The 23,398-nt window shown below is 41.8% G+C and overlaps 1 protein-coding gene across 6 annotated transcripts; it reads left to right on the top strand.

Moving 5' to 3' along the window:
• Positions 1 to 1,476: 1,476 nt before the first annotated feature.
• lpin2 (lipin 2) lies at positions 1,477 to 22,649 on the top strand. Of its 6 annotated transcripts, XM_034613168.1 has the most exons (22): positions 4,903 to 4,996; positions 7,283 to 7,302; positions 7,772 to 7,981; positions 8,175 to 8,375; positions 10,711 to 10,806; positions 11,597 to 11,961; positions 12,047 to 12,154; positions 12,256 to 12,382; positions 12,486 to 12,807; positions 12,900 to 12,999; positions 13,092 to 13,279; positions 13,737 to 13,830; positions 13,936 to 14,005; positions 14,098 to 14,190; positions 14,313 to 14,395; positions 14,614 to 14,761; positions 15,108 to 15,256; positions 17,021 to 17,107; positions 17,549 to 17,701; positions 18,974 to 19,088; positions 19,818 to 19,921; positions 20,554 to 22,649. In XM_034613168.1, exons 4-22 carry the CDS (start codon positions 8,184 to 8,186, stop codon positions 20,696 to 20,698), a joined length of 2,739 nt encoding a protein of 912 aa, XP_034469059.1. In that variant the 5' UTR covers positions 4,903 to 4,996; positions 7,283 to 7,302; positions 7,772 to 7,981; positions 8,175 to 8,183; the 3' UTR covers positions 20,699 to 22,649. The 6 variants fall into 6 exon arrangements, with proteins under 6 accessions (XP_034469058.1, XP_034469057.1, XP_034469060.1 ...); XM_034613167.1 differs by lacking the exons at positions 4,903 to 4,996; positions 7,283 to 7,302; positions 7,772 to 7,981 and adding exons at positions 1,477 to 1,849; positions 1,926 to 2,094; XM_034613166.1 differs by lacking the exons at positions 4,903 to 4,996; positions 7,283 to 7,302; positions 7,772 to 7,981 and adding an exon at positions 1,478 to 1,849.
• Positions 22,650 to 23,398: the final 749 nt, after the last annotated feature.

Genomic DNA, 23,398 nt, shown 5'->3' on the forward strand with positions numbered 1-23,398 from the left:
ACCCCGTTGATGTGTAGAGTAGCACGAGTGTGACACACACACACACACACACACACACACAAACACACGTGACAGTTGGAAGTGGTTCATTCAGCCCTCACAACTCTGCAAAGGAGCACAGACATTATTGTCATACTTGGTGAGATGTTCTGTTTGAACTAGTCATGTGAGTGTCACACACTTACAGAAGAAATGTGTTTGAAGTAGAGGGACTGTTTTGTTTCAGGTGAAACAGAAGGAAGCCGTGAACATTAAACTATCCTGCAGCGTTTGTTCTGGGGCTGTGTATCTAACCAAAAAGGTAAACATGAAGTCTGTTTTCTCTTCCACACGCTCTGTGTTGTAATAAAGCTGCACCTGCTTTGGAGAGGTTTCCCTTTGGCATTATATAATCTCATGTCAAACGTCTTTGTTTAAGTTGAGTAATTTGATTATTGCAAAACAAAAACAAAAAATGGATTTGGAGGATTAATGGCATATTAGAAAACGAATAGTGCCATTTGATCTCTGCATGGTTTTCCTGCTGGATGTCACCCAGAGTGGGATCCTGGTCTCATAAAGGGCCTTCAGGGTCAGATACAGTATGTAACAGCTTCACTGAGGATACCTTTCATTCATAAAGATAGTCCCTGTAATCCCATGTTTAATATATTCTCTATGATTTGCTGTGAAATCAAAAGTCTTTCTAAAAGCAAACTCATGCTTTTTTAAGATCCACTATAATATTTAAGGAAATGAATAATTGAGCTTAAAGGTTCAGTGTGTAGAATTAAGGGAGACATCTAGTGGTGAAGTTGCATGTTGCAGCTGAATCCCCCTCACCTCACCCTCACCTTCCAAACATGAAAGATGCAGAGTTCCATTACAGCGCTGCCCTCGTCGAGTTGACAGTGTTCCAGTTGCACAGGAACAACGTTTACGTTTGCCAGCGAGAAAACAGCTCATAATATTATGAGCATTAACATTACTCTGCATTTGACGCATAGTAACACCTTAAAACGGACACAGACAGTAATTGGACAGTACGACACATTTAATGACAGAAGTGCTAATAAACAGTAAAAAAAACTTGTCGAGATAGATAGACTTATAGATAGATAAATGGACCGACAGACAGATAGATAGATAGATAGATAGATAGATAGATAAATAAATGGATGGACAGACAGACAGACAGACAGACAGATAGATAGATAGATAGATAGATAGATAGATAGATAGATAGATAGATAGATAGATAGATAGATAGATATACATATAAATGGATGGATGGACAGACAGACAGACAGATAGACAGATAGACAGACAGACAGACAGATAGATAGATAGATAGATAGATAGATAGATAGATAGATAGATTCCGTGGTCCGAGGTATAATGGAATGCGGAAAGACCACCTTTGGCAGCCTTCAGTTGTCATAACAACTCAAAAGGTGTTTAGTTTGGACTACTGTAAAAAACATGGCGGCCTCCGTAGAAAGGACCGGCTCCTGATGTAAATATGAAACTGAACAGATGATCACACGCGAGTGAAAACATCTCCAGGTTTATTTGACATGTTAACAGACCAGCAGTTCCCTGTCACCTGGATCCTTCCCTCTGCACCTTTAACCCTGAGCCCGGTGACAGCAGCTGTGTGCGGGCGCGCCGCCGCCGCCGCTTCCGCGCGTCTCCCTGTCCCGTCAACTTGAGCTCGCTGCTCCCCCGCCGCGGTGGTCCAGGCTCGGACACGTCAGGAGGCTTCCCAGGAGTTCCACCGGGCTCAGACATGGGGGCTCGCTGAGGACACCACGGCGTCCCCTCACCGGCAGCATCCCCCCCCCCACCCCCCAGCTGAAGCGACCGAAAGGTAAACGCTCGTTTCCACCGCAGCTGCTTGTGATGGTGCGGTGTTTTTCTTTTTCTCTCCCCTCCTCTGATTCAAGCTAACGTTAGCTAGCCTGTACGCTGGCTAACACCGCTTTAGCCACGATGGATTAATTCAAGCGGGTTTCAGATCCACTCATCGCACCCCGCAAACGAGCGGCTCCACGTTTCAGGGGGGAACCGGCGGAGCAGCGTTAGCGGCGGCTCTCACCGTGTTTGCTGTTAACGGTAACGTAAACCCCCGGAGCTAGCTGCGGGTGAACTCACTGGCAGCTAGCGGAGCCCCGGCTCCATTCATCTAGAAACGTCCACTTATTCATCTGCTCCACTGTCTCGTGGCTTCAGATCTGTGGACATGTCGAGCGGCGGCTCAACAACACACGTTTATAAAAAAAGCTCGTTTTCTGTTCCCTTTTCCGCTTATTTCCGTGATTTGTTTTTGTTTCATTCACGAGTGCGGTTTTTACCGGTTACTCCTAAAACAAGTCATGTCGGCTTTAGGGTATGGAATTAGCACTTTTAGCCATAAAAGCTCGGGCTAACGTCATATCTGTGCGTTATGTGTGAAGCTAGTTAGCTTGTTTGGGTTATACAGGAGTCTAACAGTGCTGCCACCTCACCATCCAACCCCACCTGCCTCTGAGCGGCTGGTTCGAAACCACAGTAGTTTACAAAGTCTATTGGGAGAAACCCAGTTCTGTGAGGCTCTTAATGTAAATGTGGTGGTGTGTGTGTGATATCCTCCCACTGATACTGTCATTCAATCACAAACACTCAAGTCAGGCCATCGCCTCGCCATTCAAGTACCTTACAAAACCTTAAATCAGCCTTGTTATGAAACCAGTTTACTGGGTCTTCTCACTACTGGCGTTGAGTCCCAACACAACAGGCTCCTGTCAGAAATGTCCACTTCTTGTTGAAAGTGTTTTTAAAAAGGTGTAAAATCAAATTATTTGGCTTTTTAGAGGCTGTACTTGGTGGAGGTGTTGACACGGAACTGTCTTCACTATCAGTCAATTCACAATCAATGAATCTAGTTAATAATCTAGTGATTCTCCTGAATGTGCATTCTATCTATAACGTCAATAAATAGGGGGATAGAGGATACATGTTTAAAAAGGTCATTACAGGAGCTTGTTTAATTTGATCATTAGTCCAAAACCTAAATGTTTAGTCTTGTATTAATGACAAAGAAAAGTGTAAAATCCTAACATTTTAATAATTTAGAAGCAATAAGTATCACTCAAATTTACTGAAATGATTAATTGATTTAAAAACAGTTTTGTCAGGTGATGAATCAAATAATCGCCATGATTCTAAAGCAAAATTAGATTAACGGCGATACTACATCCTTCAAAATTACCATAACAATTGAATTAGCATGTCTCTAAAAGGGTTTAAAGAGCGATTGGACATCATTACCATCATGATATTAGGATTTATTGCAGGGCTAAGTGTACCTAATAATCTGGCAGCTGTTTAAACAGTTAAGTTTGCAATCTTTCTGGGGGTTTTATCGCGAAATTCACAACATTCGGAAAATTGTCTGAAAACAAGCAATTGAATGGTTGAATCAATTTCAACATTCCTTTTGAAAACGGTTTGTTTTTGTATTATTGCCCCGCAATCCAACCCCAGACTGTTTTTCTTTGGCAGTGGTTGTCATGATTTATCTCACTCGCATAATAAGTGGGCTCATTTCATGCAGTTTGCTGTAACCTAATACTTGAGTGTAACATGACCTTGTGTGGTCTCATTGGCCGCAGCTTGGTCGCAGGACTCAAGCCTTTGTCAGCCACTCAAAGTGAATGTGCTTGAGGTAACTCCACGTGTACACACCATAATAATCAAGTTAGGGTGAAATTAGAACCATAATACTCGCATGTAGTTTGCACTTAGCAATACAATGTTTATTCTGTCTAAGTGTATTCGGCCATTGTCACGACTCATTACAAGTCATGTAATTTTCACTTCTAAAAGGAAAGTATCTCTTCTAAAGAATTTGACAAGAGCCCTGAATGGACGGACCCTAACACAGGAGGAAGATGAACCAACAGCCCTCATCTCAGTGGGCCTCTGTTTTCACTGGTCTTGTTTACAAAAGGCTTAGCAGATGGGAGAGTGGGGATGAGGCCTTTAATGGAGGAGTCTCATGACTTATGTTATCTCATGAACTCACTTAGGAGCTAAACCAGGCAGGAGGATGATGGTATTGGCGCCACAGAGGATCTTCTGATGACAAAAACAGATCTGAATTCTCCACTGCTTGGATGTCAGTCACATGAATGTATCCACTCTATACAGATATGATTGAATTAGCACTTTGGCTAATTCTAGTAAACTGTGGTGTTATGTAAAGAATTCCTGAAGAGAAATTGATTGACGGGACTTTTGCAGGAGTTTCACCTGTTTTATCTTTGCAATCACATGGCCAGGATGTCAAAAAGGGTAAAGTGCGACTTGTAGTAGAGATCCACTGCACTGAACACCCCATTGGTCGACTCCTGCAGCCACTCGCTGTCCAGCTCCCCTTGATTAGTCATGCACAATAACAAGCACACGCTGCAACTATTGTACCAAACATGTGACTGACTGTGCTCGAACGTCATGTTGCAGAGAACTGCTCGGCCTTTTTCCCTGAGCTTTGCTCTTATCAGGGAAAAACACTGTTGGCAGAAAATCAGCTGCCCCTTATCAGCCACACACCGCTACCTCAAAGAGGCCGTCCCATTGGCTGGAGGCTTTGTGTCATGTTAGATGGCAGGAGCACAAATGCATATCCTGAAAAGTATACCCAAGAAAAGGATGACAAAGTTTATGACACTGTTGCATAAACTCCGTTGGCGTGAGATAGAGTATCAGTGTTTATGCCTGGGAAGGTATATTCATAGGTGATAAGGTGGGCTACATTTGAGATTGGATTCAGGATGGCAGTGAGGCATTATTGCCGTAGTCTTAGAGAGGAAAACACTGGTTCCAGTGGAGTATCCTGATGTGGGTAAACTAGGAGCTGGTGATGAAGAGGTCGAGATCATGGGGGGGCAGGGAGCTGCTGGGAAGCAACACAGAGGACAACACAGACAACAGTGAGCAGGACGAGTCCTTGTCTCTGAGGTCGTCTTGGTCCCTGGTGAGTCAGAATGACATGGTCACAGCTTCAGCTACAGGGTTGACTACAGTTGTATTGTTTGGTTTGTGATGTTTGTAAGCTTATTGGTCAATACTGTAGCCAAGTTTTAAGGCTACATTCAAGACTGTATTTAGGGATAACTTAAACTGTGAAAGAAGAGAGTAGGACACTGATATACACCAGCAATCCAGGCTGGATCAAGGAGCCTGCATCACCTGCTTAATCTGTAAATTACCTCTTTAACAAAATTATAGCTAAATTGTAGTTTTGGCTCGGGTGTCATAGCTACTTGTGTTTACTTCTACGTTTGACACTGTCAGAATGAAGAAATCATTAGAAGCAGTTCAAGTACATTTGTCGCCTCTGACTGTTCCAGATATCTGAATACTGGCATCTTTCCACACAGCTGCTGCACAAGAGAGCTTTTTGTATCTTCTATAGAATATTGACTATTATATAATAACCATTTTTAGCCTTGTTGTTATGACAGACTTCTTCGTGTATCTCTGCACTTAGTGTTCCCACTGTGCCAGACCACGATTCAAGAATGTAGCACATACTGCACCTCCAGTGTTACTCTGTGGTGTTGTGGTAAATGTTAAAATTACATAACTTGCTTCCTGACATAAAGTACTTCTTCTATATTCAAAGTGTTACTCTGCCACATGGAAGTAAATTTGTAACTTCTGTGTGTGTTAGGGTTTCTCCCATGAATCGTCTTAAATGGTTTCAGGCAGCGCTTTTTTGGGGTATATAATAATATATAAGCATTATGCTAAACAGAAACATGTTAATTAAAGGCAAATGTATTGATCAAAGTCTTAATAAAGATGGATCCAGTTTAATTTATGCTGGCTTTTCGCCTTCTTAAACCCTGAAATGTGTTGGTGATTTAATTTATGCTTTACATAAATTAATTTCACTCAAGCAGTCGTGATGTGGTTTTACAGCATTTTTTATTTGTTTGGTTATGTTCAATTCCAGTTGTAAAGATTGTCAATCTGTCATTTTGAAGTTTCCGTTCCAGGCTTGCTTTGAAGCCTAATGACTTCATGTTGTAGGTTGTCACGGACCTCGGCTCATTCCAAGTTAAACCGCGCAGCATGTTCCTTTGTTTACATTTCACGTCCTGAAACCTCTCTGTAAATGCCTGAAGGAGTTTTGCAAACTCACCAGCATATTCAAATGTCACAGCAGACGTTTGTTGTAGCGAAGTAGGAAAATATTCAGTGTTAGTCCTTTTCAGTTGCACTTATGCAAAGACTTTGCAGGACTTTCCTGAAAATGTTAGCTTTATCTAATTGTCAGGTAGTTGGTAGTTGGAGTGTCAGCTCAGGTTGTTGATAATATTTTGGCACAAAGTTGGCAGAAGTTGTGCCTTCTCTTAGGTGTAAGTTGTAAGCAACATTAATGATCTCATCCATATACTCTATAAGTACTGTTTGATATGATTCTTGCACACATGATAAATTAGGTTATTGATGTTTAAGTCTGTTGCGGAGACCGGACTGTGGCATAATTTGTAATGTACGGTTTTCTGGTATGTGTTTGTAACATTTCTTACAAAACTCTCCTAAGTATAAGCGTCTTGTATTGTTTTAGTAGAGCGGTCATCCTCTAACCAGAAGGTCGGCGGTTTGATCCCAGTCTTCACCACCTGCATGCCGAAGTGTCCTTGGGCAAAATACTAAACCCAGAAAGTGCTGCCCATAGATGCACTGTATATGTGTGCGAGAATGGCAATGAACTGCAGTGTAAAGTGCTTTGAGTGGTCATCAAGACTAGAAGTGCTATATAAATAGAGACCATTTACCATTTTAGAGAAGAGCCTGATGTCTCCTTGTCAGAATTACTGCTCCACTTTCACTTTCCACCATGTTTGTTTGTGTTGACCTTATGTTGCTGTCCTGCCTGAATCCGTTTCGGGTAAAAGAACGTGAAGCTCAGTCCAGATGACCAAAATATGTTGCTCAACATGAAACGATAGATTACATTGTACTATCATCCCACAGTGTATATCATCATATTGCATAGCCCTCTTTTGTAGGGATGATTAAGCTTCGTTTTGTTGACAGAAGGCCTCAAATGATATAATAAAAATGAGATGAAAATACCCTTTAAGCAATTAGTGTATAGTGACAGCTGTTGGTTTGGAATTAGGCTTGTTGAGTTGCACATAAGTTTACTACCTGATCCTGTAGGGAAAATATCCATGATAGTTTTTCTTGTCACTCTTCTCACCCTTCACCGTTCTCTACACCCCTGCACTCAACTCACTGCTCTCAGGGCTGTACTCTGAACATAAGGTCAGTGTGGCAATTTAAAGTTACATAAACCATGTGAAGTCAGCGGGTGACTGTGTTTGCAAACCCCATTAAAATAGACCCTGAACCAAACAAAGCCAGTCTCATGTTTGCTAAGTTAATAGTTGCACACACTTGGCGTCACAGTGCACAAATGACTGCAAACAATCTAGTGAGAAGCTACAGGAAGGCTGGAGAGTTTAGATGATTATCTGTTAGCTGGGACAGTTTGCTTCTGAAATTTACAGTCACACAATCAGTTTGTCCCAAGTGACAAAAAGTGCTTATGATAATGTCCAGAGTTCATTCAAACCCATATAAGTATAGCAGCAGAACTTGTCTTGGCTTGTACTGTTTGTATTTGATTTACGTAGCAGAGGGTTGTGAATGTAAACAGGAAGTCGGCTGCTTTCACGGCAGCAGGGCAGTGGGAACGATGTGTGTGTGAGGTTGTCTCCTCTCATTGTTCCAGGCCAGCCGTCAGCTCCCATCTCTGCTGTTGCTCATGTGGGACCGCGGCCAGTGACGGGAGTCACAGTTGCACTCTGGCTCAGTCTTTATGCAGGTCAGGAGATAACAGACACAACAGGGCAGGCAAACAGGCAGTGAGGGAGCTGAGAGATGAACACAAAAGACAAATGATTTAGCCTAACTGTCCGGAAGAAGATACTTAAAAGAAAAGGTAACAATGGATGGACTGTGAGGGGTCTACAGAGAAAAAATAGACCAAGACATTTTTAATTTAATAAAGGAAAACTCACAAATTCCATGACTTGCAGGAGTGGATAGTATCATCTCCTCTGGACTCTACCTAAACAAAACACCCTCATCCAGTCGTTCCCATAACTAATATTTTGTTCTTTCCCCCCCTCCAGGCGTACACTATGAACTACGTGGGCCAGCTGGCAGGTCAGGTGCTTGTGACCGTCAAAGAGCTGTATAAGGGCATTAATCAGGCCACATTATCGGGCTGCATCGATGTTGTGGTTGTCCGCCAGAGAGATGGCACGTACCAGTGCTCACCCTTTCATGTGCGCTTCGGCAAGCTGGGCGTACTTCGCTCCAAAGAGAAAGTTGTAAGTAAAAATAACATTTTTTTTGCTTCTGTTCCCTAATATGTTTACTGTTTAACTGTTGAGCTCCATAACAGGAAAGAAAACATTTCTGCACATGTGAGAAAGATCCAGATTTTCCAAACTGAACATGGGGTTTTAGTGTACCCTGTTCTCCACACTGTATTCTTTTAATATTTTGAATTCACATACAGTCAAAACAAGCAACCAGCCACCTGATGTGTACGACAAAGTGAGGTGTCACACATCAGTGGTCCGCCCACACAGGTGTTTTACAGGGATTTTCCTCATAAGATCACTTTTTAGGTCTGTGAGGGTGTGTCCGAAATTAGCTTGAAAAACATGTCCAATAAGATGTTTCAATAAAAACTGAAGGTGGATAATAAAGTAAAACTTGAAATGGAATGTCAGTGATGATGCAGTTTGTAGTCACATGGCGTAATATTGTACTGATAGCAATCGCATTGTTGAGGTTGATGACCTGTCATGCATGGGTGTGTAAGGGCATATAAAAGTAGCTCTAACTAGGGTCAGAGAGGTTTTGTTTCTTTTGAAGAAGCTTGGCTTAACTTCAGTTTCATTTTCTTACAAAAACAAGTGATTTGGGGCAAACAACATTGAAAATAAATAAGCTCCCTGGCTTGGGAATTCCACAATACTTGGTGGAAGAATGAGACACAGGCCAAGAAAGGACTCATTATATTCTGACGTGGTTCTTCCACTTCAACATTGCAAGATACAGCATTTTTTTAACAGAGCTAAATGATATGGTTTTAAAATGTTAGATCTACTTGGATTATAATGGTGGAAAACTGCATTGGTATCAGTTACACAACCTGAGGGAAATTGAGGTTACTTGGATTATATAAAGCTTCAGAATTGCCCTTGGCATTCAGGTGGTAATTTTGAATGGCTAAAATTAGAGATTCTAATTTAATGCGTTTTCCCACATGACAGCTGAGCTTGTCCATGACGTCTTATCTCAGAGCAGCGTTTGATCCGAATGACAGAAAGCTCATTTACTGGTTTGTGGACCGAAGTGGATGATGATTTGCGGGGGACCGACATCTACCCAGAATGCTGATGGGTTTAGAAGGCAGGAATGAATGAGTGGTTTCTATGGCAACAGTTCCACAACTTGAATGTGTGAGAAGGGAAGGAAGCATGAAGAAGGGGGCCTCAACAAGGGCTGTTTTGTAACAACAGTTATGTATGAGTCCTTGAAATCACTTGTCAGATCCTCGAGGGCAGCTGCTAAATATGTATTTTTTTAAGAAGTTGCTGGACCAAACAAATCCTAAAAAAAATTCAGAAGTAGGGAAAAGGCTGTAGTCGCCAGCCAAATGCTAATTAAAGTTTGGCTGTTGATGGTGTGTTTGTTCCCATTCAGCAGTCCCTTCTGTTGGCAACCAGACATGTTTTAAAAACAAACACGTTTGATTGAATAAAACACAGGTTGTTGTTTTTTTGTTTCTTGGAAAGTCACCGAAGTCACATTGTGCATTCAGACAGCAAAAGCCCAACACTACGCCCTAATTTCGAGCATTCATTGCTTTGTGTAATTCTTGTAATCCCGCGTGGTGTTGGCACAGCCACAATTCAGCCACTCACACAGTGAATGTAACCCGTCACTGAGTGTGGAAAGGTTGAAGAGGACCCTCATTTATTCTGTCTCATTATTAATTGGGTATTGAAATTCCCAGCCATCACTCACCACACATAAATTCCCTTTAGCAACCCTGAGGAGGTGAAATCAAATCACCAGTAACTCAGAAACCTCACCGGCCTGGTTTCTTCATCGGCAAAAGATGAGCTACAACAGGTGGACATTGGTTGAGAATTAATATTGATGATTTGGTATCAGGTTTTCAGACTAGTCATAGAACTGAAGAGTCAAAGTCTGCCTCCTATGTAGTCTCTGCCAGACATGAGCTGGTTTTTGCTTTTGTGGTGTCAAGTTTCTGAATGGCCTCGGCTCCACTGGGGGTTTGCGTGGCAAACACTAATAGCCCTGTTCTATTGGCCGGCTCCACAGAAAGCAAGCCCAGAGGACCAATACACCTATTAGGTTTTTGAGAAAGCTTTGGCTGCAGCAAGCGGCACTGTTCTTCTGTGAGCTGACTAACTGTCGGAAGTATAATAAAACGAGATCGGTTTTCCAGTCAATTGAAAAGGGAAACTCAGACTTAGAGATAAATACATCCTGAGTAGATGTCTAGTAAACACCATATTCACTGTCCTATTTCCTAATTAAGATTACTTCACAATTACCTTTACACTGTCACTTGTTGTGGTAGCACAGAGGTGTCGGTTTGAACGTTGTGTCAATTTCTTTCAGATTGACATTGAAGTGAATGGCGAGCCCGTAGACCTGCACATGAAGCTTGGTGACAATGGAGAGGCCTTTTTCGTCCAGGAAACAGAGCAGCTGGATGTAAGCATCTCATGAACCACCTAGAGGGATAAACACCACCATTTGAAAAATACACATGTACCATAAGAGTTGTTTTGTAGCTTGATAACACAAATGTAAACTTTAGTTTTTGTAAATTCTGGCAAATTTTTTATCAAACATCAACAAAAACCTATTTCCTGTTTTTTTTATTGTAATAATTGTACCTTTCTAGAATGAGATTGTAATGAATTACAGCATCCAGCCATTGTCGCATTGTCCAACATAGGAAATAATTACTCCACTTTTGTGCAGTTACTGCATTTGACAGGTGACCTATTGCTCAAGCGTTCTCAGTTCCTATTGTGAAAGCTCAGCACTGACAGCCACCCTGTTCTACAGGACTTGAGTCATGGGCCTCAGTGCACTGACAGAAGGAGCCATAACATACCACATTTAGTTTACAATGGCATTTGAGGTCTCATGGGGTTTATTATCATAGTTCCATAAATAGGAATCTTTTGTCTTTTCAGGTGTTCCTCACACAGGATTAAACTGTTTCTGACAGCTGATGCAGCTTGTTGCTTCAGTTGGTACTCATTAGTGACTGCTATTGTCATTGGAAATATATATGAGGTTCATGGACACTGAGTCTGTTAATTTCAACTGTGTTCAACTGTTGGTCTTTGACTCTGACTTATCACCTCAGTGGCTTTAAGTTTTGGCTTATTCTCTACTTTGACTCTTGGGATGAGTTGAGCTCCTTTTGGTTTGCTTTTGTTTTAAACACATCTTGAGCTTCACATTCCTGCATTCTCACCTGATCCTTTAGCAGATTGTCCCAGCCCACCTGGCCACCTCCCCAATCCCCACTGAGAGTCACCTGTTCTGGATGTCGGAGGTGGAGCACAGGGCACCGAAAGATCTAGAGGATGACCCGGCTGACCCCGAGTACCCCTCGGAGCCTCCTGCTCCCAGCACCGTGGGCACTAAAAAGAAGAAGAGGCGGAGGAAGAAGCATAAGGGAGACCCCCGACGAGAGGAGCTGACCCCACCCATGTCAGTCACTACTGGCAACACTATTGCTGTAAACGCACCTGCTGCTACAACTGCTGCTATGTCTAGCTCTGTGCAAAATGAAGAGATCTTTGAGATGGACCTGAGCTCTGACGAAGAGGCTGCAGCACACGTTTCTAGGTAAGTTCAATTCTTGTTACTGTAGCCAAGATCTGTTTAGAGCTGGGTTAATTATTAAGTATCTTTCGCAACCTTTTGATTTTAGGTCCCCTTCAGTAACCACAATGCGGGACATTGACCCAAAACTACCTGCAGCCAGACACAGCCTTGATAGCTATTCAATGTCTGATGGGGACTGGCGGTCAGATGACAGGTATGTATTGGCATGAACTCACAGCCATCAACAAGGGTGTGAAGAAGACGCCTTAATTGCCTCTTACTTATTGATTTAATGGATTATATCTACCCCTGCAGAAATGCTTTGTCACAGGCCTTTTCCCCAAAGAGTGACTCTGAACTGGTGGTCAGGCCTTCAGAGAGTTTGCTCAGAGCCGAGTCCCACATGCAGTGGACCTGGGGAGAGTTTCCAGAAACAACCCGGGTAAACACTTCACACTCTTCACATGAAAACATAATTCTTAGTTTTATCATCAATGAAGTAACTATGAAGTATCTTTTTTTAATTTCTCATATCCAACCTCCAGATCCCCAAGAAAGAGAGACCAGAACCACTAAAAAGAGTGACCATCACCCCGTCGGAGAGTACCCACTTCCGAGTCATCCTCAGCTCCGAGGCTATGGAGGATGAAACGGAGATCGAAAAGGAAGATGGTGTCTCCTCAGTGTGTACCATTGTCAAGCCAGAGCCACGCACCCCTGTCACCACAGTAACGGCAGTTGATACTTTCGCATCTGTCAGCACCGTAACCTCTCTGAGTTCTGTAACCCCCACTGAGCCCCTGGATGTTCTGACAACTTCCACGCCATCTAACAGCCAACAGAGTGATTCACCCTCAAAGAAGAAAGGCAAGATGGGTCCCTTTCTTAGCCAATTTTCTTTTGTTATCACTGATAATGAAAGTCTGATAGATGATAAATGATTTCGTTTTTAAACACAGGTGTCCCAAAGAGGAGCCAGCATCAGGGTCCTGAGGATATCTACCTAGATGACCTGAATGTACTTGAACCTGATGTTGCTGCAAGATATTTTCCTAAGAGGTTAGCTCATGAAAAAAGTCCCTAATTAATTTTACAGCCTGACCTGGTTCAAATATAAATACTGTGCTAATTTTAAAACTTTGTCAATCCAGTGAGGCTGAGGCAGCCACTAAGCACTGGATGGACTCGGAGATGCTCTCTGGTTCTCCGTCTCCTCAGTCGGTGGGTAGTGCTGCAGCTGACAGTGGGACAGAGTGTCTGTCTGACTCAGCAAGTGACCTCCCAGACGTCACCCTTTCTCTGTGTGGAGGCCTTACAGAAAATGCTGAAATATCCAAAGGTATACAAGAAAAACACTCATAAAAAATGCAGCCTTAAGTGCACTAAGTTCTTTATGCAAGACAGGAAGTCAGCCAGTGGAGACATGGAGCTAAATTACATGTAAAACTACGATAATTCTGTATTGTATTAGTGACATCAGAAGGTGTTTAGACACTGCTGGTTGAGGCTCTTTCTATCTATTGTACCCTTAATGGTAACCATAATTGTGCCCACATTTCCCTTCAAGGACACAAGTCTCTATTTTACTAGGACTGAATCCCATCTTCACCTTTCTGACTGATTTTTCTTTTGTGTGAATAAATAAAAATACACTCTACACACCAGCTTCTCTACGTGGGGGAAGAAAACGTTTCCTGACCTTTCTTTGTGGCTTAAGTAAGATCTTATGGCTCACCACTACTGACCTTTTCATCTGCGCCCTTTAATTAATGTCCCTCTCGCTTCTGTGTTTGCAGAAAGGTTCATGGAGCATATCATCACCTATCAAGAATTTGCAGAAAATCCAGCAATTATAGATAACCCCAATTTGGTAGTAAAGATAGGAAATAGGTAAGTAAGCATTTAATTAATTTCATGAATGAAATTGAATGTATATGAGAGATTCAGCGTGAGTACATGGTCAATATTCAGCTCTAAATTATTGTCTGTCATCAGATATTATAACTGGACGCTTGCTGCCCCCTTGATTCTAAGTCTACAAGCATTTCAGAAGAATTTACCAAAGGTAAGAGAGACATTGTTTCTGCATTGTGTTCTATGTGCAGTCCGTACCTGTGAAGCATTGTAGCTCATCATTTAATGTCATTTTTATTCAAGGCTACAGAGGAGGCCTGGGTGAAGGAGAAAATGCCAAAGAAGGCAGGCCGCTGGTGGTTCTGGCGAAAGAGGGCGGACAGTGCAATCAAGCAGGTGTGAGCAGGTTTTATTTTTTAAGAAAAATTCAAATCCATGCACAATGTTCTTTTTAAAAAAATGTTATCCATTCTCTTGATCATGTTCATTATCTTGGGATTTCTTTAAATTTTTTACAGTCAGAAACCAAGATGGAAACCAAGGAGGAGTCTCATTCGGGGGAGGAAGGCCCCTCTGTATCGCAGGAGAAGCTGGCCTCACCGTAAGTGAAACTAAAGGTTTATTGTGTTTATTTATGTGTCTCAAGTCAAGTGAGGTCACCTGATGAAGTCTAGCATAGGATTGTAAAACTGACAAACAGTAAACATACACCCATATGTTTTGTGTACAGTAGTTCTACACTGGTGTTTAAACATTGGCTTTTAAAGTAATTTATCAGTCAGACAATAATATACAATCTCAACTGTTGTTCCTGTTTAGACCTAAAGCAGGAGACTCATCCAGCGACGAAGAGTCCAAGGAGGTGAGTGCTGCATCCTGTCAAGAACGACTGCAGCCGGTAGATGTTCCGCACCACCCTACCCCCCACACATACAGGAAGTCACTACGCCTCTCTTCTGATCAGATAGTAAGTACACATGAGGTTTTAGTTCCTCAAACTCTGTTTGTTTCCTTTGTAAGTTAATTTGACCGAATCATTGTGAAATACGAATATAGTTAATTTTCAGAATACATTCTTGATCAGATTACACAGTGGATTGCAAAAGTAAACTTTAAAATGTTTATTTTATTAGTGTAGGGCTCCCTCTGCTGGCGGACTATGAATTACATGTGTTTGCACCTCTATGAATCTGTAGGGGGCTCTGAAGTCCTGTACGTGATCATTGTACTGTGGCATAGTAATTCATACTCAAGCACAGTTACTGAATGAAATAAACTGTACACATGCTGTCACTGTTTCCCTGTGTTACCAGGCCAGTCTGAAACTGAAGGAGGGACCCAATGATGTTACTTTTAGCATCACCACTCAGTACCAGGGTACGTGCCGCTGCGAGGGGACCATCTACATGTGGAACTGGGACGACAGAGTCATTATCTCTGACATAGATGGCACCATCACCAAGTATGTGGCACCAAATCATTCAGTGTTTTTACAATGTTTATAAAGGTATTTACATTTATCAGACAAGGTATTAACTATATCTCACAATATAAATAATATATTCACATCACAGTGTAGTTGAACCTTAATAGGACAGATCATCTTTTGAGGCGTGAGTTCATAGTTCCAAGCCAGAAAAAACTATTCACAGTTTACTAATGGGAAGTAAATGTTCTTAATGGAACCGTTGGGGTTGATTTAATTTTTGACCAGCTTAATGTTCTGCATCAGATCTTTGTTCCATTGGTGGTGAGATAGAGAGATTACCTCCTTCCATTTAAATACAACTGAGTGTCTAGTTAATAAAGAGGAAAAAGCAATGACCTTCTGTAAATGAGCAGGGAGATTGGAAACAACTGGAATTGAATATACACCAAAACTTAATTATAGGATAGGGCTTAATATTACGACCATAAGCCTTGGAAATGGTATCAGAAAAGGGAAACCAGAAAGGGCAAGTTTTGGGCAAAACCACAGCATATGGTAGCTGGTTACTGGCATGTGTTTGCACCTGTCCCATATAGTTCACATTGGTTTTATTCCCACTCCGAGCTGAACAATGATACTGAGGCTTTTTTCAGTTTTTACAGAGCAAACACATCTGAACAAAAATTGTGTCGTAGTTAATATAACCCTTCACATTGTCTAGGGCTCATCAGGTCCCCATAAGTGTGTGGTATCAGTTGTGAATAATATCATTGTTAATAAATCTTAAATTGAATACCAAGACGTGTGTAATTAATAAACCTGTTACTCGCATCCATTTCTTGTAGAAGGTTGTCACACTTTTAGTATTTTATATAGAAAAGCTAATTTTAGATCAAACAGAGAAGTACCGCTGTGACATATGACGCATCACAGGCATTTTATCACGGCCTGTAAGAATCTATATTCCAGGAACGGAAGCAATTCACGCGTTGGCAAGCATGTGTTGAAGTGCAAGTTCTTGGTGTCTGTAAATTCCCTGCAGACTGTGATATAAGGCCTCTTATTTCATTAATAATGTGAGCGCTGCAGATGGAAACCAGCAGGTGAATGAACAGTGACTTAAAATGTGACAGAACAGTGGATAAGTCGGATCATGTACAAATAAATTAGAAACAAGGAGCATAAATGACTTTTATTGATAATTCCACATTTTCTGCCGTTTTCTTTTCAACCCTCTCACACAGCAAATATTAATTAAGAGCATTATGCACTTCTGCTTATTTTAATCTTTCTAATTAGCTTCAGGCCACCTCTGCCTCATTTGACACCAAACCGATGTCTGCTGCCTACTTGACGCAGACTGCGGTTCATAGGTGGTCAACATCAAACGGGTCCACACTGACTGCAGCTTATTATCTGTGTGACCCTTTAGGCCAACCTGTGACATGTGGCTTTTTCTAAGTAACAGGGTGAAGAGCACAGGGGCTATAATGAGCCCATTTACATTTCAGTTTGTAAGCACACACCGACATAAGCTAAGGTTGAGATGGTTCCTCCCCCATGGGCCAGTAATCCTCATTAGTGGAGAACGGCTCACAATGTTCTCTATTTATGATGGAATGGTTAAGTAGTTATGCTGCTTTATGTGACATCTTTTGGGAAGTCTGTGCTACAGATCTGCTTTATCGTCTTTAACGCACACGCTTTCTCTGCCTCTTCCGGCTCAGTGATGTGGCAGATGGGAACACCCCTGTCTTTGTGTCAATAACATTTGTACATGTTTGTTTAATGCTTCAGGTCAGATGTGTTTGGACAGATCCTGCCGCAGCTGGGGAAGGACTGGACTCACCAAGGCATCGCCAAGCTCTACCACTCAGTGGCTGAGTAAGTGCCCAACAACACTGATTAATCACAGAGGACGGGTGAATGACTGGTCCATGATTAGCACTGGATATGATTCCCAATCATCGCTGTGGAGATGATATTTTCTGTGTGTGTGTGATGACTCACTCAGTTATTAAGTATCAGTATCAGTACTTTTCTCCAACACTTAAATCTTGACCTGTCTCTGCTGCATTAGTCATTCAGAAAGTAGAACATTGAATACACACAGGAAATGGGAAATAGTGACCGTGGGCAGTAATAATAAATAGAATCTTTCCTCCGCGCGATTATCATCGAGTTTCATATGACTTCTGCACATTATAAAAACATCCGGAGTCGCGGATCTAATTAAAGGGCTATTCTTAGTAGTTGCTAATGATGGTCATGATATTGAAGTGTATCCGCACAACCATTAATGAGCACCACTCTGCCCTCTGGCAGGAACGGCTACAAGTTCTTGTACTGCTCAGCTCGAGCTATTGGCATGGCGGACATGACGAGAGGCTACTTGCAGTGGGTCAATGATGGAGGCACCATCCTGCCCAGAGGACCTCTGATGCTGTCTCCCAGCAGCCTCTTCTCTGCCTTCCACAGGTATGTACTTTATAAAGGACCACCTTTTTTTCCAGCTTTATTTCCTGGTTCAAACGGATGTAAATTCCTTCTTCACAAGCCAGGAATGGTTGAAGCCTCCAAGGCATCACCTTTTGGATGTGTGATTGACAGGTTCATTAATTAGCTTGTTAGACTTACTGCAACTTGCTGATGTCTGTGTAGCATTAAGCTGTGGATGCAAAATTGTGGGAGATGACATTTGATAAAAAATCTAAGGAGCTTATATTTCAGTGCCACTGAAAAAAATGTTGTATTCATTGCACAGATTATCTTGGAATCAATGTTAAAACTAGAGAGAGACTCATTAGAGCAGACACCTCATTATGAAACCACATTTAAACTCACTAGATGCAGATTCTTATTTGGAACGGCATAAAATTGCACACCCTCAGTAAGTTGAAAGAAAATTCCTGCATCTGCCCCCTGATCATAATTTCTAAGGTCTCAACCTTCCGTGTAAAGTGCCTAATGTAGCTTATGATTCTGGATCTGCACCAAAAGTTCTTCCTTGGGTCAAAGTTTGATGGAAATCGGTTGAGTAGTTTTTGCTTAACCCTTCGAACAAACAAACAAACGCTGACAGAAAACATAACCTCCTTGGACGAGGTAATTACTGGTCTTGGTGAACAAGATTTACCACAGCACACAACTGATCCATTGTTTACATCTCACTGGGCTCTGCAACAGAAGTTAATTAAACAACCATAACACTCCGCTCACTGGTAGAGCTGCAGCTTTTTTAAGGCCATGCGTGTCAGCAGCTTCTTGGCCTCGACAAAGATGATCACACCCAACTCCTCGCCTCAAGCTCAACTATTCAGAGAACACACAAACAGTGAGGCTTTGTTATGCAGTTAAGGTCCTTTTTAATTTGCACAACATGGCTTTAATCGATGCCTTTTCCCAGTTCACCACAAGTAAACATCAATACTAGTTTTGCTAAATTTAACTACGTGTGTATGTAACAGAAATGCTTATTCCAAACCCTGGCATTTCGACTGTAAGGAAAGTTTAAATTTGAGGGTTTAAACGTTTTGCATATTTTGGGGTGTGGATTCAAACTTTTGAATCCACACCTTAGTTTTGGGTCTCAGGTCAGGTTGAGATACGACAAACAGAAATCCTGTCAGGTTCAGGTTGGGTTTGTTAGTTTTCTCTCTCTAATGGAACATGTACTTGGAGAAGTTTACTCTTGCCCCATTCTAAGGACATGCAGTTTGTGTCATTCTAATCATGTGTTTGTTTCCTCAGGGAGGTTATCGAGAAGAAGCCAGAGATCTTCAAGATTGAATGCCTTACAGACATCAAGAACCTGTTCCAGCATAACAAGCAGCCATTCTACGCTGCCTTTGGGAATAGAACTAATGTGAGTTAATGGCTGTTTGAAGATGTCAGGACATTAAAGCGCTCGCTTTGACATGTCAGCGAGCTGTGTTTTCCAGAAGCCCGTGTTGTCATGATGCTTCGTTTGATCAACTTGACAATTAACAGACACAAACATGTGAAATCGGTACTGGGCTGAACCTGAGCTGAGGTCACTGGTGGGAGTCAGACATGGTCCCGTGTGACTTTGTCTGTGGACGGGACCTCAAGCCAGGCACAGCATCTCATCTTCAGCTGCATAAACACAAACACCCCGATGAAGCAGCGGGCCAGCCATCAAGTCTGTCTGTCTCCATCAGTTGCCAAAATACATAGAACACAAAAAACACACACAAACACACACACAGTCCTGCTCCTGCCCAACAAAACATTCAGTCTAGAAATATTACCATTAGGTGGAACACGGGCAGGAAAACTGTGGTTGATGTGAATAATGCACTTAGGTCAGTTTGTACCCGTGTGTATTATATCTGCAGGCTTCTTCAAATTCCATAATCGACTGATGTCATTTCAAATTGCTTTTAACGGCCCTGAGTTTATGTATTTTTAATATACTCCTATTAAAGGGTTGTTGTTTTTTGAAATATAAATTATAAATGTATTCAGATTTTATCTAAGGAAAATATAGAATTAAACGTACTTCAGTTAGGAAGTCCTGTCTCTTTTACATTCAGATCACATACTGAACTCTAAACGTCATGTCTCCATTCAGGATGTGTTTGCCTATAAGGAGGTGGGAGTTCCTGTATGTCGGATCTTCACAGTTAACCCTAAGGGAGAGTTGATCCAGGAGCAGACCAAGGGAAACAAGTCTTCGTAAGTACAAACACTTATCGTTACCTTCTCACTGAGGATTCACATACCTACATGCGTTCTTTACTTCTGTGTCTTTCCAATGCATTTGACACTCACTAAATTTAAAATACATGTAATTTAGTACATATAAAAAAATCAAAATGTGGAAAAAAGAAAAACAATAGACACACTCAAAAGAAACTTATCTTACAGAACTATTACATATGTACTAACTCGCTAAAGAGCTTTTTTCTTCATCTTGCATCTATTTCTTTGGGTTTTAGAAAAGCAACTTTCTCGTTGTTTTCACATTAAATGACTTTTCGCTACCTGCCCGGCTCCAAACAAGTTAGCAGCTTCCTGGTGATCACAGCAGAGTGTTTCTCAAAGAGCCAGATATTTCCCTCAAGAGTTGGTGGAGATGTGAACAAAATGTAAATTAGATGTTAAGTATTGGAGTCAAATTATTGCTAATGTGGCTCACTGTCAAAGCATCTGTTTGCTAACACAGTAAATATTACCTCCACCAATTAGATTGTGTTTTCAAGCCTCTCCGTCTGTTTGTTGGGTGATCACACAAAAACTACTTGACAGATTATTTTTGTTGAAAATCTGGTATATCTAGAGGACTGATATCTGATATTCCTCCACAGCTACGGCCGGCTGAGTGAGCTGGTGGAGCACGTGTTCCCTCTGTTGAGCAAAGAGCAGAACGAGGCCTTTCTCATGCCAGAGTTCAGCTCTTTCTGTTACTGGAGACAGCCCATACCAGACATCAACCCGGATGAACTGCTCTGATCCAGCACATGTGGATACCAAGGTATACATATACATGACTGTGCACTTAGACGCATCTCCAGGAAAACCCGTGGACTGGAAACCTCGACTTCTCTCCATGGTTCTCAAACACATGAACTGTACAGTGAGTGTGACACAGGAGCAGAGCTGTGAACATACACTCAGAGAAACTGGTGAACTTTAATTAACCCATCAGTGATAAGTGGAAGTTATATTCAGAACAAATTCTGTTTAACAGTCACTGAAAATATCTCATCCCTGGGAGACAAGACTCTAATTGCGAACTAAATTATTATTATTATTATTATTATTTCCTCATGCCTGTGAAGGCAGCCTAACGCGGCAAGCACTCTTTAGTCCTCATCGCTGTACAGGGACACAGATCTGAGATAAATCTCTTCTTTCTAACTTCTAGCAGAGGATGATCTGCTCTTCTGGGGAGCAGCAGGAGCCCCACACGAGGCATTAGCCTCAAGCACTTGAGTCTGAGCTGCACGGAAGGAAAACGTTTTCTCATGTTTCCCATTTTCTGAACTCCCCGAGGAATTGAAGTGAATCATTCAAAGCAGAAAAAGACGTATTGTTAATTAAAACAGGAAAGAAATTTATCATAGGACGCAAGTCATGTGCTGGTAATACTTTTGCCCTGGGTGCTATGTATGTCTCGACGCAAGGTTCAGCCTTTGTTTGGAGGATTTAATTTCAGTTTTCTAAAAGAAAATTGAAGTGAAATAGCGATATTGGCCGGAAAATAACTCTGAACCATTTAAACTCTGTAGAAACAGTAGGAGAGCTACCACAGGTGCTCAGTTTTGTTCCTCACGCCCTCGACCCTGGACAGACTGGAGTTATCAGCCCACTGCTGGGTTCAGAAGACCACTTTCCCCTGGAGAGGATTCAACCTTCAACCTATGTTTATATTCCAGGTCGTGACTGGGATTTACTTTTGCCAACAAGTATGTGAAGAAGTGCTGTTAAAGAAAAGAAAATGACGCAGCTTCATGATTTTGCTGTTATTTTAATGTTCTGTTTATTCAAGCTCTGGCAAATCAGTATGTTTTCTTAACAATGCAGTCATTATTTATGATAATTGATATGTTTAAGTTATTGATTTCTATCGTGATGCCTTTTTGTTTGTCTGAAGAAGGCTTCTCAAATGCAATGTGGAAATATTTCAAATTGTATTTTGTATGTTTGGTCACAGGTTAACATGCACTTAACAGTATCTGCTACGCCTTGCACGAACTTAAATTTTTTTTTGTCTTGTATCCCATTTTCTCAATGATTCCTTGATTTACAGTGAAACTTTCAACATTTAATCCACACACACATTCCTCAGCAAACCCTCAGAATCTGCAGCTTTAGTTATGAGAATATGGGAGTACATGTAAAACATGTGGAGATGTAAGAAGAGCTTCAACTGAAGGGTGTCCGTTTGCGATTTTGCCTGAAGGATGACGTGATTGTGTGATTGTGTGAGTGTGCGTGCGTGTGTATGCGTGTGTGTGCACCTAAGTCACTGAGTGCTGCTGCTGCTGGTTGACGGTATCACTCGCCCTTTTGTTCCCTCAGTGGCTTTACCGAGACGTATCCGACGCACTTTGTCTAAGCTTCACCCAGAGACACAGATTCACAACTCAGCACAGGTCTCACCCACATCCACTCCTCGTCATCACAGACCACAGTCGGCAATTAATGCAGGATGAGGAGTTGGAGTTTTACCTCTTTGTTGTGCGAGTCACAGTCGAACACCACAGACAAATCAGCTGCTCTGAAAGATGTTAGTGTGAGTTATTGACGACGGGTGGTTAGTATTTGTTGGTCGCAGGGCAACATGTCGGAGTTGGAGGAGAAAACAGTTGTGGTGCGGAACAGACATGAAAGTAGTATCACAGCCACCCCAGTGTGTGTGTGTGTGTCTGTGTGTGTCTGTATGTGAGTGAGAGAGACACAGAAAAAAAGACTGATGCTTTGCCTCTGGTCATCAGAGGAAGAGCCATTGGGTCATGTTTGGAGATAAACAGGAAATACTTGACTGTGCACAGGAAGCTTTTTGAAGTGCTTCACTGTTGTGTGCGTGTGTGTGTGTGTGTGTGTGTGTGTGTGTGTGTGTGTGTGTGTGTGTGGATGTTTTGGGAAAACAATTGTGGGCAGATGTGCCGCCCTGCTGACGTGGATCTGACCAGTGTGATGATGATAATAATGATGATGATGATGATGATGATGATAATAATGATGATGATGATGATGATAATAATGATGATGATGAGGATTAAAAATCGTAAAGCAGCAGGAGCAAGGGAGAAGAAAAGCACAACAGACGAGTTCTCTCCCATCGAGTTTTCATTTAGATTTTAGTCGTCCTAATTTGACTGAAGTGTTTCCGAGTTCACTCTCTACCACCGGTGTGTCTGTGCGTGTTTTTTCCTTTTGAGACGTCTGCTTGTTCCCCACGAAGTTTGGTGAAGTCAGATAAATATTATAATGAACTAAATGAATTCCATTCTTTCTATGAAAGTAAAGCATCTTGTGTGGAAGAATCACACTTCATCCCCTATGACCCCGGGACACGTGGTAAATATTGTTCTCACTGCTCGACTGCTGTGGAAAACACGTTCCAGTATATTTACTGATCATCACGTTCTTCTGTCTCCGATGCCTTTTGTTCTTTTATCGTTTCTTTTAAAGCGTGTGATCTGT

The sequence above is a fragment of the Hippoglossus hippoglossus genome, chromosome 17 (genome assembly GCF_009819705.1).
Source record: "Hippoglossus hippoglossus isolate fHipHip1 chromosome 17, fHipHip1.pri, whole genome shotgun sequence".
Lineage (NCBI taxonomy): Eukaryota > Metazoa > Chordata > Actinopteri > Pleuronectiformes > Pleuronectidae > Hippoglossus > Hippoglossus hippoglossus.